At 46.1% G+C, this 14,868-nt stretch overlaps 1 protein-coding gene across 7 annotated transcripts in view; it reads left to right on the forward strand.

Moving 5' to 3' along the window:
- The window catches only part of TTC12 (tetratricopeptide repeat domain 12), a 282,909-nt gene that overhangs the window by 205,858 nt on the left and 62,183 nt on the right, over positions 1–14,868 (forward strand). For all 7 annotated transcript variants that reach the window (XM_069224366.1, XM_069224370.1, XM_069224367.1 and 4 more), the window contains one exon: positions 1,436–1,540. In XM_069224366.1, coding sequence (XP_069080467.1) covers positions 1,436–1,540 — 105 coding nt within the window. The remainder of the gene's footprint in view (positions 1–1,435; positions 1,541–14,868) is intronic.

Consider the following 14,868-nt stretch of genomic DNA (forward strand, 5'->3'; position numbering starts at 1 on the left):
GCGAACCTAACCATCCTACGCTGCTGCCATCTGAGAACGCATCTGGCCCATTTTCTAGTTTGTCTAGTTCTGGCGGACCTTTTTAGGAGTTCCGAAGGATAAGGACATTCAAATAAATTATTTCAAGTCAATAAACAGAGTATGTAACCCATTTGGTCCAACAATAAATCTCGGAGATGAAAATTCAAGTTCAAAGATTTATTACAAGTTTTAGGCCAGACTTATGTAAATGAGTCTCAGAAACATACTATATTAATACAGAACTACCAAAGGCGAAGTAAAGCATTGAATCAGATTAAATAGTACAAGCATAAGACATATGAGTATTTCTGTTGCAGCAATACGAAAGATTAGAAACAATATTTGGTGGTCAGAACCCAAATGTGATCATCCTGTTCTAATCTTTTGGAATTTATCCTAATCTAAATATTCTAATTTAGCTATGGTAAATCTAAGTATTTTACCAGAAATGCGAGGATTTGAATAATAGTCAAAAGTATCAGCGTAACAGAAGCCTCAGTAGAAGCTGTTCAAGAGAGAGATGTGTGTAGCATGAAGCCACTCAGCCAAAGTAAGAATAGAGGGATCTTTACCTCTCCAGTTCTCAAGAGAATCCGATCTAATAAAAGGGTAGAAAGTGTCTGCTTCACCTAAGTAACTGAGCACCACTGTAGATGTTGCAGAACCCACAAGAATCCATGTCATCATCACCAGTAGTTTTCCATTTTCCGTACACAGTTAAGAATTTCTAAGTTCCATAAGACTTCATCCCACGAACCAAACGTCAGGACGACTTTTGGTACCTCTCTTTTCCAGGAGCTCACAATGGAGTTATTCTTTCTTCTGTTCATTAGTTCTCCTTGTGCTCGCCAACATATCCTCCCGTACCCCTTTATCTCAAAAACACAACATGCCTTTCATTAAATGTAGACTTTTGGAGATGCACCTACAAATAAAGAAAAATACAATGCAAGCAAAACTCCACATTGAAGGTTAAGCATAAGAAAACATTTCAGGCCTTCACATGAGTCAATTTAACAAACAGTTCAATGCAAATTCAAATTACATGCATTTCTTCTCATAAGTATAATAAATGGCACAAAACTGTGACTGTATGACTTTTTCCTGCAATAGAGTAATCCCAATACATTGAATATAAATGTATACATATATTATATTGCGGTCTATTAATGTTATCAAAACCTATATATAATTTCCACATTTATACTTTTAAGTGCTCATTGAATAATGTGATTTCTATGTAGCACTTGATATGAGTACATTAGAGCACGCAGTAAATTATTGTGGATTACATTTTTATATCCCTTCTTCTAAGCATAATGGCACAGCCAAGTTATGCTTCCTCAGTAGCATGTGGCATCGCTCGATTGTTGCCATTATTGCAGTTAACACAACCCTTTTCCTCTCTGAACAGGATGAATGCCAGCTGATAAACAACAACACTGACTGCTTGAACACATTGTTGGCGCTGCTCAGCCTGATGATCAACATGTCCCTGGAGTCCACTCAAGCAGTGAAGGTAGTGTTCCTACTATTGGAAAGTATGTATATTGGACGTATCAGAAGGGAAATTGGCTGTGGAACAAGGAGAACTAAGTTCTGATTTCTGTTTCACTTCTTGAACAAATTGTGCAATGCTAGAAAAAAATTGCCTAGGCTAGCTTTATCAAATTAAGCATAAAGAAAAGGGTAGGTCCAAGCAAGTCCATAACAGTAACCTGTTTTCCTTATTTATAATGATTCATATTAGACTTGAGCCCTTTCTAACTGCTGTAAAAAAAAAAAAAATAAAAAAATAAACGTGATCTACTATTGTTCAACTTAATATTGTTTTGCCAACCTTGGGCTTATGGAGTGCTGAGTTGGCCTTCCTAGGATTCTTACTCTTGAGATGCAAATTAGTTTTGTTATCTCACTGTTTCATCTTGCATGCTATGGGTTTCCCCAATTTATGTAAAAATGAAGGCCAGTAATTGTTTTGTACCCGAGGCCTCCGACTCTTAAATGGCTTGTTGACATAATGGTGCATTCTGCGAATCACATGCTCCCTCCCCTCGTCATATGCTTTCTCACCTTATCCGAATGATCACAATAAAATGCATTTCTTTTTTCAGTTTTACGCCAGTCCAGTGCTTTGTAGTACATTGCCTAGTGCATGCCAGCAGTCTCATCGCACAGCGATCAGGCTTGGTTATCTAAAGCACCAGACTCGTATAGGGAGAATTCACCAGATGATCAGTCACTTCTAGGTCCAAAGCGACCGCTCATTTCCCTCCCTCAGCTTGCGTGCCCAGAAGCAATTCCAATGGTGACCATATATCTTTGAGGCAGGATTGTGCAGGCATCAGCTCTCAATAGGCAGTCAGTTGTGCCTGACAAAAGGCCGCATCCTGAAGCTACCCAGCTCTCTGTTGCTTCGGACGCCGACCCAAGTGCATTGCCACCTGGCATTTCACTAGCTAGCAGATGCAGGATAGCTGTGAATTTGTGGACATCTGGGGGGACTTCCTTCACATAGCCCAGCAGCGCAACAAGCAGCGAGCGCTCGAGGGTGCACCCAGTGATTCCCTCAATAGTGTCAATTACATTGTGCTAGAAATACTGCACTTCAGGACAGTCCCACACAAGGTGGTTGCAGTAAGCACAAGGTACAGGTCAGCACACTTCCCCAATCACGCCCATTCTTTGCAACTCCTTCAGTATAATATAAGGAGGTATTTGAAGTGCACTAAATGTTGTCTATAATTTGGGGAGAATGCCCTGAATTGAGTGCAGCAATACCTCCACTGGTCTTCAGTGAGGCGGGCTGCCAGGTCTCTTACCCACGCCTGTTGGGAGCAAGGCACACACACCGGTACAGTCTCCTGCATCCCAGCATAAAGTCTTGTGTCTAGCCTGCATGGGGAAGTGGGTGTGAAAGTTGTTTCAAGCACCTGGAATGTAGGGTGGGCTGCTGGTAAAGAGGTGTGTATCATCCTGACGGTAGCTCACACTTGGTAGTATGTGAGCGTGTCCAGAGGAGTCACATCAGGACCACGCAGGGCCTGTTGGGGAGCAATAAATGTGCCCCCAAGTACAGGGCTCCCATGGACGTCAGCCGCAGATTGCGCAGTAGAGTGCAGGTGCCAGTTTCAAGAGTGACCCGAAAGGAGACGTGTTCAAAAATGAGCACTCAAGGGGCAGAAAGGCATCTTAACCGAGCCCACCATCTTAGTTCGGTGTCTATCCATGCCCTTCGATGCTTGGGGTCAAGTAGGGTGGAATCTGAAGGGGGCATGGCACAGAGTGGTCATGTTAAGGTGCTGTGTGTGCCTGGAACAACGTTGGGTACAGCCAGTAATCTACAAATTGTGCCTGAGTGCTGAAATAATACAAAACCATATATGGAACTCCCAGCCTGCTTGGTTCGAACTGGGCTGTCTGTACGTCGCATGAGATTTGAGGTTGTCCACCTGCCCACGGGATGGTCACTAGGTGCAACCGAAGTTGTTCGGTGGAAATACAGTGGCAGAGGGAGTGACAGATTAATAAACAAATACAGAAATGTTATCGAGAACCACCATCTTAGAGATAGCTAACCTCCCAGTTGATGACAGTGAGAGCTTCAGTCCTTTCTCCACTCGCTCCTCAAACCATCTCATCAGGTGTCCCTTTTTAGCTTCCCACAAGTTGTCTGGGTCCCTACTTCACCAAGTCCCCAAGAATTTCACAGGCTCCTTCGTCCACTGTAGTGGGAACTGCAAAATGTATTCCTCATCCGTAAATGGAAACAGGATCGATGTGGCCCAGTTATTGATGATATCCGATAAGCCACCAAATCTGGTGAACTCTCTGATCAGTGGGTGTAAATTATCTTGTGGGTTTCTTACTTAAAGCAATACATGTACCCTCCACACTATCAGCATGTCTAGAGCCGCATAGTGAGGTGATTGTCTGTCATTTTCAAATGCAACTGCGCAGCTTTGCTCGGGAGCGGGTACCGGGATTCGCTAGACTGGTCAACTTTTGGGTCCAAGATTACATTAAAGTCACCTCCCCACAAAAGCTCCCCAGGCCTCATTGTGCCCGCCAGCCTCCAAACCTCAGCAAAGAATCTGGGATTATCTGTGCTTGGGCCGTATTCTGTCAGCAGCCTGAGTAGATGACCTTGCAGGATATCGGAGAGCAGAACATATTGACCCTGTTGGTCACAAAGGACTCGGCACGTGCACCATGGTAATCCCTTACGGATTAATATAGCCACCCCGCTGGAATAATTGTAATAATATGTGACATGGAGCTCACCTACCCATCCCGCTCGCAAATGTGCCTGAGTGCTCTCTGTCAGATGCAACTCCTGTATTATGTCTCTGCAGGAATGTAAGAACGTGTTTGGCCTTGTGCCTTTCACTGGGGCCCTGTATATTTCATGTCACCAGTCTGATCAACTGCATTGGGGTCAAATTGCTGGAGTGAGATTGTCTGCCACGCGATTAGAAATTGCCAGTTATGAGAACCTACTTTGTTACACTGAGTGGCAATGGTGGGGTCAAACAAACATTTTGCAGCCAAATGGCTACTAACAACAACAAAACTATGACATTACAGCCACCTCCCACTTTGACCCCCCAGTCGGGCCAAATATTACCATCCCATCTTTCATTGAACCCTGGACTGGGAACCAGTGTGAACAGCCAGGGAATAATCCTGTGGGGGCGAACCAGAGATCCGAAATTCTCCCAGCCAAGGCGCAGCTGGGTGGCCAGAAAAGAACAAAAACTGGGAGGTCAAGCTGGCTCGAGCGGGCCATTTCGCACAGCCATCTTGGATAACATTGGCGCTGACACTACAGTTTGACTGAATGTTCAAGGTGTATGCACTGGGGTAAAGTCTCAGAAGGGGCACCGCTACCTGCTGTCAAACAGTGCCACCATAGTTCTCACTCAGAGAACATAAGTAGTCTCAATAGTTGTCACTGAGGTGCCCAAAGTATGGGTCTCGGACCATGGAGGGCGAACCCGTCTCAGCCCTTTGAATGGTTTTAACAGTTTTGGCAGCTGCTTTGGGTCCATTAAGTAGTTAGTCTTATTGAAGTGGTGTGTCCATCGCTTGGCAGATGAAATCAGGGAGTACTTGGCATCTGACTTCAGTAACAAGTGTTAAACCGGAAGAAAATCCCTCCTAGCAGCCTGTACAGCAGCCATAAAATATGGGAAGATGGACATTTCATTGTCTTGGTAGTGGGGGGTTCTCTGATCTCTTATCAGTCACGGGGCTGTGTCTTGATCTCTGTTGTTTATTGGCTGGGCTATTATCAGCCGGGAAGGCTCACCCCGTGGAGTAAAAAAAGTTCTAGCATTCGCGCTAAGAATTTTTCAATTCTATTAAGGACACGGAGGCGAGTATTATGCTTCTCTTTCCATGCTTTATTTTTACAGCAGCCAATGAAAAACATGGAAAGTAAAAAACTACATGACCCAACATAGGTCATATCACGTGATAAACCATAGAGGAGGAAGCCTATAAAGTGTTGCATCACACCTAGCCACTCCTCTTTCTTTGTCCAAAATTCGCAACAGAAAAAATCAAAGTCTTAATGAAAACTTGCAACGAAAATCCTGAAAACAGATGAACTGGCATCCCACTTAACTGGAAGAAGAACGATATCGCGGCAGTCCGTACTACTTCTCATCATTTCCTAGGAAAAATGAAAAAGGTCCTGGCCATAAAAACTGAATAACATAAGAAAATGCTTATATCAACTATTCAGTAGGGTGGGATAGCACTGAAAAACAGTATCTTGCTTATAAAATCAATAAAATAACATGAAACTCTACAAATATATATATATATATATATATATATATATAAATACAGTGCAGTGGGATAATCCTCGCCTCCGTGTCCTTAATAGAATTGAAAAATTCTTAGCGCGAATGCTTGAATTTTTTTTATTCTATGTCAGGACCTGAGGCTCAGATTATGCTTGTTCAAAGCTGATTCACAACCACCGAGGCAGTATCAACAATAGGTTTATAATAAAAAGTTTTAAATGTCGAAGGCGAAGACCAATCTGCTGCCTTTAAAATGCCCTCTAATCGAGAACCCAAAGCCAAAGACTTCGATGCCATAGCACCTCTGGCAGAAAGTGCACCAAATTCAGAGATATCAATGCCTGCTTCACTCAGCAACCAACGCATTCATCTAGCGAGAGTGGCTGAGGAAACAGCATGAAATGGCTTAACTAAAGAAATGAGTAATTGACCCCCCATATCAGAACGAAATTCTTCTGTACTCACCTCGTAAGCTTTAAGACACTGCACCACACAAAGTTTGGGGTTATCTACAAAACAGGGATAGGAGACGGACTTCAGATTGCATTTAGTCCTGCGTGAAATGGAAAAAGAGACTCCCTTAGGAGAAAATACTCTCCCAGCCAAATCCAGAGCTCTAACATCTGATACCCTCTTACATGATATTAAACACAACAACATGGTGAGCTTAGCTGACAACTGTTTCCTAGATAAATATCTATTAGAAGGCCAGGATTCTAAAAAACGAAGGACAATATTAACATCCCAAAGGGACGAATAACGGGGGCGAGGAGGATTAGCTAATCTGATACCCCTCATTAACTTGCACACAATAGGGGACTCACCGATGGGTTTACCCTCCACTGGTAAATGCCCTGCTGAAATAGCGGATCTATAATTATTAATAGAGCGGTATGCAAGACCTGACGCTGCTAAGAAGGAAAGGAAATTTAGGACCAGGCAGCTACCTGCTGAAGCAGGATCTGCACTCCTAGAACTACACCAAGTACTCCATCGCTTCCACGCCGAAGCGTATCTCTTGTGAGTACTGGAGGACCAGGAACCCGCAATGAATTCGGAAGACTCTTGCGAAAGCCCTGGGATGCTCCATCTTTCCCTGAAAGACGCCATGCCATCAGAGATAGCTGGCCCGACAGGATCAATGGGTGTAACGAACCCTGAGGGTCCTGGAGGAGATTCTCCCGGCAGGGAAGACGGATCGGATGATCGCAACTCAACTCCATTGTCACCGGGAACCATGCTTGAGACCTCCAAAGGGGAGTCACCAGAACTAACTCCGCTTGCTGACGTCTGATCTGGGCCAATACCCTGGGTATCATTAAGAAGGGAGGAAAAGCATAACTGTTCTTGAGACCAGTCCTGAAGAAACGCATCCGTCTTTGATGCCTCCAGATCCGGCCTCCAACTGAAAAAACGTTTCATCTGCCGGTTGAGGCGAGATGCAAACAGGTCGATCGAAAAGGGACCCCACCTCGCAGAAAGAGTTCGGAAAACTGTAGCCTCCAATCGCTGAAGTCTCTCAGGTGACAAGAGTTCCAATCGGCCACCAAGTTGCTGGCCCCAGGGAGATACTCCGCCACCACTGAAATCCTGTGCTGAAGGCAAAAGTGCCAAAACTCCTTGGCTATCTCCGCCAAAATGCGGGAACGAGTTCCCCCCAACTCGTTGACATATCTTACTGCTGAGATATTGTCCATGCGAAAGAGAATACAACAATTCGCTCTGATGGGAGAAAGACTCTTGATTGCGAAAGAGCCGGCTAGGAGTTCCAAGCAATTTATATGGAGACTCAACTCCTCGTTGGACCATCTGCCTCCCGTGGACACCGGGCCGCACCGGGCTCCCCAGCCCCAACGACTGGCGTCGGACTCTATCACTTCATCCGGAAGAGAACTGAATATGGCCCTGCCGTTCCAGGCTTCCATATGATCGAGCCACCAATGCATCTCTGCACGGGACTCCTCTGACAGGGCAACCTGATCCGCATAAAGAAGGCCCTTCTGAAAATGAGAAATTTTCAATCGTTGAAGGGCTCGGTAATGCAAAGGACCTGGAAATATCGCCTGAATCGAAGAAGAAAGCAGGCCCACCATGCGAGCAATCGCTCTCAAAGAAACAGTCTGTTTGGATAATAGACACCTCAATTCTCTCTTGATTGACTGAATCTTCCCAGGAGGAAGAATCAGAAGCGACTGTAATGAGTCTTTCTGGAACCCCAGAAAGTCAATCCGACGAGAGGGAACCAGAACGGATTTTTGGGCATTGACTATAAAGCCCAGACTCTGGAGCAGAGACACTGAGCATTCCAGATGCTCCAGCAGAAGGTCCCGATCCTGGGCCATGATAAGGATGTCGTCTAGGTAGACAATTAACCTGACTCCTTGGGAGCGAAGGAATTCCACTACTGGTCGCATTACCTTCGTGAAACACCAAGGGGCGGAGGACAGACCAAAGGGGAGAACCTTGTACTCGTAAAATTCGGTCTCCCAACAAAACTGAAGGAACCTCCGATGAGGAGGAAAAATAGGAATGGTCAGGTAAGCGTCCTTTAGATCTAAACGGACTAACCAATCTCCCTCCTGGAGAACATCTCTCAGCAAATAATTACCTTCCATTTTGAAATGGCGATATAGCAAAAAACCGTTGAAGTCTTTTAAGTTTAGAACTAGGCGTGAACCGCCACCCTTCTTGTCTACAAGAAACACTAGGCTGACAAAACCTGAAGGGTGATGGGGAACCTTGATAACGGCCCCCTTCTTGACTAGGGCTGAAATTTCTGCGGAAATGAGGTTGTGCTCTTGAAGGGAAAAATATACCTGTCTGGGCAGGCATAGCTGATACGGGGACTCGTAAAATTCTAGCTTGAATCCCTGCACGGTCTCTAAGACCCAAGCATCCGAAGAGATTAGGCGCCAATTCTCCAAAAACTTCTGAGTTCTGACCCCCAATATTACTTCTGAACTCAAGACCAAGCTCACCTGTGGCTCCCGACTCCTGGGAGAAAGATTGTTGTCCTTTGGATCTCCCCCTGCGGAATCTGCCTCGACCATACCTAGGTCTTGATGGTTAGAAGGTCGACGAGGAGGAGTCGTAACCCTGATAGCCTCCTCTTCCTTGTTGGAAGGATCCACGATGGGGGCCTTGTTGATTGAAACGGCCGAAGGCACGCCCTCTGTAGCGTCCGGCCCCTCAAAAAAGTGGACGTAGCACTCTCCGGATGGATCCTTGTGCCTTGTCCAGACTGGCGTAAGTGGAAACGAACTTAGAAAGTTCCTTCATGAAGTGCGACCCAAAAAGCAAACCCTGGGCCACGGGCCTGATTCCGATGCAGCGAGGTCCGCCAGCTTGGGATCTAGCTTCATCAAAACCGATCTGTGTCGCTCAGATGAGATGGCGCAATTAGCATTGCCCAAAAAACATAGAGCTCTCTGAGCCCAGCCTACCAGAATATCCGGGTAATAGGATCACCTGATTCCTTGGCTTGGAAGGCCAATTCTAGGATCTTAGTTAGGGGTCCGGAAATGTCTAAAAGTTTATTCTGGCATCCACGCCAGGCGCGATCAATACCCTTTTGAGGATCCTTAGCGGATTTCTTGAGGAAAGTTACTAGGGTAGGATCCAACTCTGGAGTCTCGGTAACCTTGGAGGGAAAATCAGGTCTAGGGCACTCAGATCTTAGTCTAGAGCGAATATCTTTGTCAAACCTGTGTCTAATATGGGCCTCTACATAATCCGCCACCTCAGGGGGTGGTAACCACAGAGAAGACCTGGGATGCACAATGTCCTCTGGCTCGAAAGTCAACACCTTAGGGGTAGGAACTTCCTGGTGGTGAGCTTTCTTCTTGCGTTTACGAGGAGGCGCGTCATCTTGCTCGGAGGAGTGCTGAGAGGAAGAGGAAGAAGAAGCTAGAGGATTAACAGCTTTCTTTTGAGCCCCAGCATTGTAATCATGCTCTCTTGCCATATTCCTTAGAAGGGATTTGAAGTCTGCAGCATGCGGATTAGAAGACTGTTTAGCAGGTGCGGGTTTGCCGCAAAGGAAGGATCTCCCATGGTAGGGGCGTTCACGGGGGCTACCCAACCCTGTTGATCTACCAAGCCCAAAAGATGGTGCTTGATGGGCTGGATGGCCTGAGCCAAGGCCTGATTAACTGAGTGACGCACACCTGCGTCTAGAGCATACACTAGATCCTGGTCAAACGAGCCAGCAGTATCATCCATATAGTATAATTCTTCGGCTTGGTCCTCATAGCCAGCCATACTGAGATACAGCAGAAGGGAGCTCCCGAGGAGCAGTATCACAAATAAAATAATAAATCAGGGCAGAAATCAAAATGTCAAAATTTCTGATGTGGAGGGAGCTGCCCTGAAGGGGTTAAATGCCCTTGAAACCAGGCCCAGCCTGAATAGCAATTGTTCCAACCCCAGTGTCCAAGCACTGGGGCGTAGAGGGAGCTGAGCCGGTGGAGATATTAAATAGAGGGACTTAATAGCGCTGTAGCGCTTTGCACACACGAGGCAGAGCCTCTAATAATAATACCCTCGTGTCAAGGGGTCTAATAGCGCAGATGCGCTTATTATTGCCGAGGCAGAGCCTCAATAAGCCCTCGCGAGGGTAACCGAAGGAAAGAAAAAATCCTAATGTGCGCTCCGGAACGAGCGCTGAAGGCCGGCACCCCGGGGAGTGAAAACTATTCAGTTTCAACGCTCCGATGAGCGTGAAAAATTTCCAAACAACGCTCCGAATGAGAGTTAACAAAGAGGAGCCCCGGGGAGGGAGAACAAAAGAAGATTACTCTGCCCGGCAGGAGCGATTGGGCACGAGGGCAGGACGTTCTGAAATCTCACACGCGCGTCAGAAATGTACAGGTGGTGAGGACGAAGAGAAACAGGGAATGAATAACGACGTGGACCTCATAAAACGCGCTCACGTAGAGCGCGGGTCATAAAATAATAAAATAGAATGGAATGGAAAGTATCTCCCTGGCATAAAAGGACTGCGCGAAGAGCGCGAGTCCTCGCTTCCTTGCTCCCACTCCACGTATAAAAAGCGCTTCAATGGACGCTTATAAGGAGGGGAAAAGCCCGCTCCCAACACGTTATAAATAACAATAGGAAAGGAAATTACACTTATCTGGCTGCGAAGCAGCAAAGAAAGAGGAGTGGCTAGGTGTGATGCAACACTTTATAGGCTTCCTCCTCTATGGTTTATCACATGATATGACCTATGTTGGGTCATGTAGTTTTTTACTTTCCATGATTTTCATTGGCTGCTGTAAAAATAAAGCATGGAAAGAGAAGCATAATCTGAGCCGCCGGTCCTGACATAGAATTCGCTGACCAAGTGATCTGTGTGCCCTTGCAATCATAAGCATGGCAGAAAGGGCATCCCCAAACAGCGTGCGAAGCATTGTCTTTACATACTCCTCCATGCAATCCATTACCGTTGATCACATTCACGAAGGATGCACAAATTATTCCTTCTTGAGCTTGCCTCCAAGACTTCATTCTTGTTGCGGATGACCTCAAGGACTTTTTTCATCTGAAGCAGTTTCTCTCTGACCATAGTTTGTCCATCTTCCACATCTGATAGACAACGCTCAGAGTGATCTTTGTGGGTCATGTTTATCTACTTTCTTTTTTAGGGGATCAAACTTGTCAGTCAGCATATCTATTTTGGTATCAATTGCAGTCAGACTGTGCTTGAGATCCAGTAACATAGTAGTGATGTGTGGCTCCTGGGAGGAGCCCTCTCCATTCCTGACCCAGCCACTGGTCGTCGTGAGGTGAATCCACAGCTTGCGTCTGTCTGCGGTTTCAAATGAGAAAATAGACTGCTTGGCGTCAGGTTTCCCCATTCTAAACCAAGTATAGCTCAGTGCGATTCAGGATCTGAATGAGGCCGTAGCGGGGGACTCTATGCTCGTTCACCACCACCTCTTGGGTTCTGCCTCAACCCCGGAACAGAGCAGAGGGGGACACAAGCAGACCTCACTTGCCCCAACAGAGCAAACAATCAGTGATGTAGTTCACCCAACATGAAGACTTACAATCTCCCCGGGAGGTTACTACGTCATAACAAAATCGCAAGGTTTGGGAGCAGCAACAGTTCAAGGTCCCGGCCCGCCACACCCTGGGAGGCAGTCATGGGGGGAACGAGGAGACCAAATTGCTCCAGCTTTCCGTGTTGCAGTAACAGCCGGGCCACAGAGCGCTCCCCACCTCTCAGCTCCCAGGCAACAGGCACAGGGGGCAGGGGAAGCTTCCCCAATTACTCAGCAGGTGCAGAGGTTAGAGCACTGACAAGATTCCATGCCAACAGGTTCTCCTCTGCTTATAGAGTGTGCCCTTGCCGATAAATCTGTGCAGACCTCAGGGCTCTGTCCAGTACAGTCTTAGCTATGTTGGGGAATGCAATGGGGTCTAATCTGGGAAGACGTTTGCCTTTTTTCAGCACTCTAGGTCTAATCCCACTGTCACCACCCACCTGACCGGGCAGTCCAGTAGGTCTCGATCACACCACCCGGGCCGCCCAGGGCCCGGCGGATGGCCCATAACCAAGCCCAGAACTGAGGCGCTGCTTTCTCTCTCAAGACATCTCACATGTAGCCAGGCGATCCCAGCGCAGGGTCCCCGCTGTGAATTTGCTCAAGGAAGCTCTCGCCTCCCTGCCTCCCTGGTCCTGGGCAGCCGCAAATATCCTCTTGTGGCTTCCAGCCAGGTTCGGCCCATCCTCCGCCAGTCATCATACAGCAAGCCTTCCGCCGGCTGAAAATCATTCTCCTGACTCTTCAGGCAGTTGTGTCTCGGCGTGGATGTCACTTCGGGAAATCACGCAGGGTAGGCCCCTGCTCAGTTGCCACCTCATTCCCGGGCTGTTGTAAACAGACCTTCGCTGCTCCCTGCTGAAGGCCAGCTGACTTCAGCCACTCCTCCGCCAGTCCCCTTACAGCCATGGGACCCGCCAGCTTAATACCACGTACACGGCTCATTTGTGATTGGCACTGCTCAACTGCTTCTCACTTCGCCAGAGTGCAGCACTCTTCAGGCGATCACCTCTCCCTCAACCACGCCACAACATTCCAACATCAGGAGTGGTATAGCCCCAAATGCAGGACCCACCAGCTTCACTCTGTATTACAGCTTCACACGTATTCTACCAGCAGAAATTCAGGGTTTCTGCAATGCAACTATGTGATAGGCATGCGGGCACCCACTGGACAAGCTCCGATTGCCGCCGACAAATTAGGATAAATACCGAATAAGTCTTGCTGGCCGGCAAAGCTGTGTGGAACCTCGTATAGTAACTCATTCGGCTCAGATGGACTATCTTTCTGACAGTGATTAAGCCTTGAAGATTCATGAAACATCTTCTTTCTAGTGAAACAGTAGAACTCCTTCCAACAGCAGAAGTCTGGGGAATGTTAATGGTTGATCTCTTATATGGATATGTTCACTTGTGAGTGGACAGGAACAGGTGGCTAAACCAAGGGCTCTAGATGTGGCCTTTCTTATGACATGATGTCAAGGGAACGCTTAGGTGACAGAAGCATTTCCCCAAGGGAGCACTTTCCAAGATTTGTCTCAGCTCCTATTTGAAAAGATACCTGTTCCCAGATTAGGAAGAGGGTGTGGTTACTCGTTTCCATGGGGCTGGATTTCAAAGGGAACCTGGAGCTCTGGAGACGTGACTTTGACTTTTTCATTTTGGTTAAATACTTCTGGAATACTTTTCAGGCAAGCAAGGCTGGAAGTATTGCAAAAGTGGGATGGCTGGTGATGGGTGGGATGTATACCTAGCTTAGCCAAGGGATGTCAATATTCACTATCTAGTGCAATATATGTCAACCCAGCACTGGCTCTTCAGAACTCTCTTAGACTTTGGGAGGAAGAAAAATAAGCTGCCTGAGGAATTACCTGCTATCCATGCGTACCCAGGAAGTGAAAGTGTTCTCCAAGGATCAGGTGGCTGCCCCCACCCCCCATACTGCCTGAGAGTCACAAAAGGCTGAATAAGGGTTCATTCTCTGTGGGAGAACCGGGTACCTTGTTGGATGATGACTACCCTGAGAGCACTGACTGTGAAGAGACATTGTCACTAGAAACATTTCCTGGAAGTTTAGGTGTTGTGGGAGAAGCCAGGAGTAACATTTCTAATATCATCAGAAATGTGGACTTTTAGTTATTACAGGATCAGTGGCAAAGTGTCTTGTCCTTCCCTTGAAGCCCTCCAGAAGGAAGACTGAAAACATTTGGGTATGATCAAAAGTTTTTTCAAAGAAAAATGTTTTAACTTAAAGAGATAGTGCTTTATTATTATCATCCTCTCCTAACTTAATAAATCACTTTCAGAACTATGAATGTAAACTAAAGTTATCAACCTTCGTTTCATATGACGGATCCAGGTGAAATTCTGACCTGTATCTAGCTTTAATTTTGAGTTATAGCTAAAATGTTTGACAGTAGATTCCACTGTGATAAATATTAGGGCGAATAACGATTGGGACTGGCCGCCAGTACATGTGAGCCAGTTTGCCTTGAGGAGTATGGGTATTAGTTAGCCACAAAGGCACCAAAACCTTTTGAAAGCCTAATCACTGGGACAGGTTTCTAACGAATTACCACTAAATCTTGCCATTAAAACTGGTTAGTCCAACATACCCAATTTTTCATATACCCTGAACATCTTTTGTCATGAAAATCTCAAAATAGTGTTTATACATTTATCAGATTCAAATAGCTGTTAATAATAATTCATTAATTTTGCTAAATGGCCTAGTGAAATGTTACTGGTTTAAGATGACAACTGTCAAAGGCTAAGTCTCTTGAGTTTATTGTCTATCATATGATTTTGATGTGCTAGGAGACCTGGTAAATTGGTTCTCCTGCGCTCCCATGTTTCTCTATATCATTCCGTCAGAATGTCTAAAAGGATGTACGAGTGATGGAAGTCACTCTACTAAAACCTAAATCGAATATTGTGCCTCATTCTGAGGAACTGAATATAATTCTTATTCACTGTAGCTGGCAATTA

Source organism: Pleurodeles waltl, chromosome 3_1 (genome assembly GCF_031143425.1).
Source record: "Pleurodeles waltl isolate 20211129_DDA chromosome 3_1, aPleWal1.hap1.20221129, whole genome shotgun sequence".
Lineage (NCBI taxonomy): Eukaryota > Metazoa > Chordata > Amphibia > Caudata > Salamandridae > Pleurodeles > Pleurodeles waltl.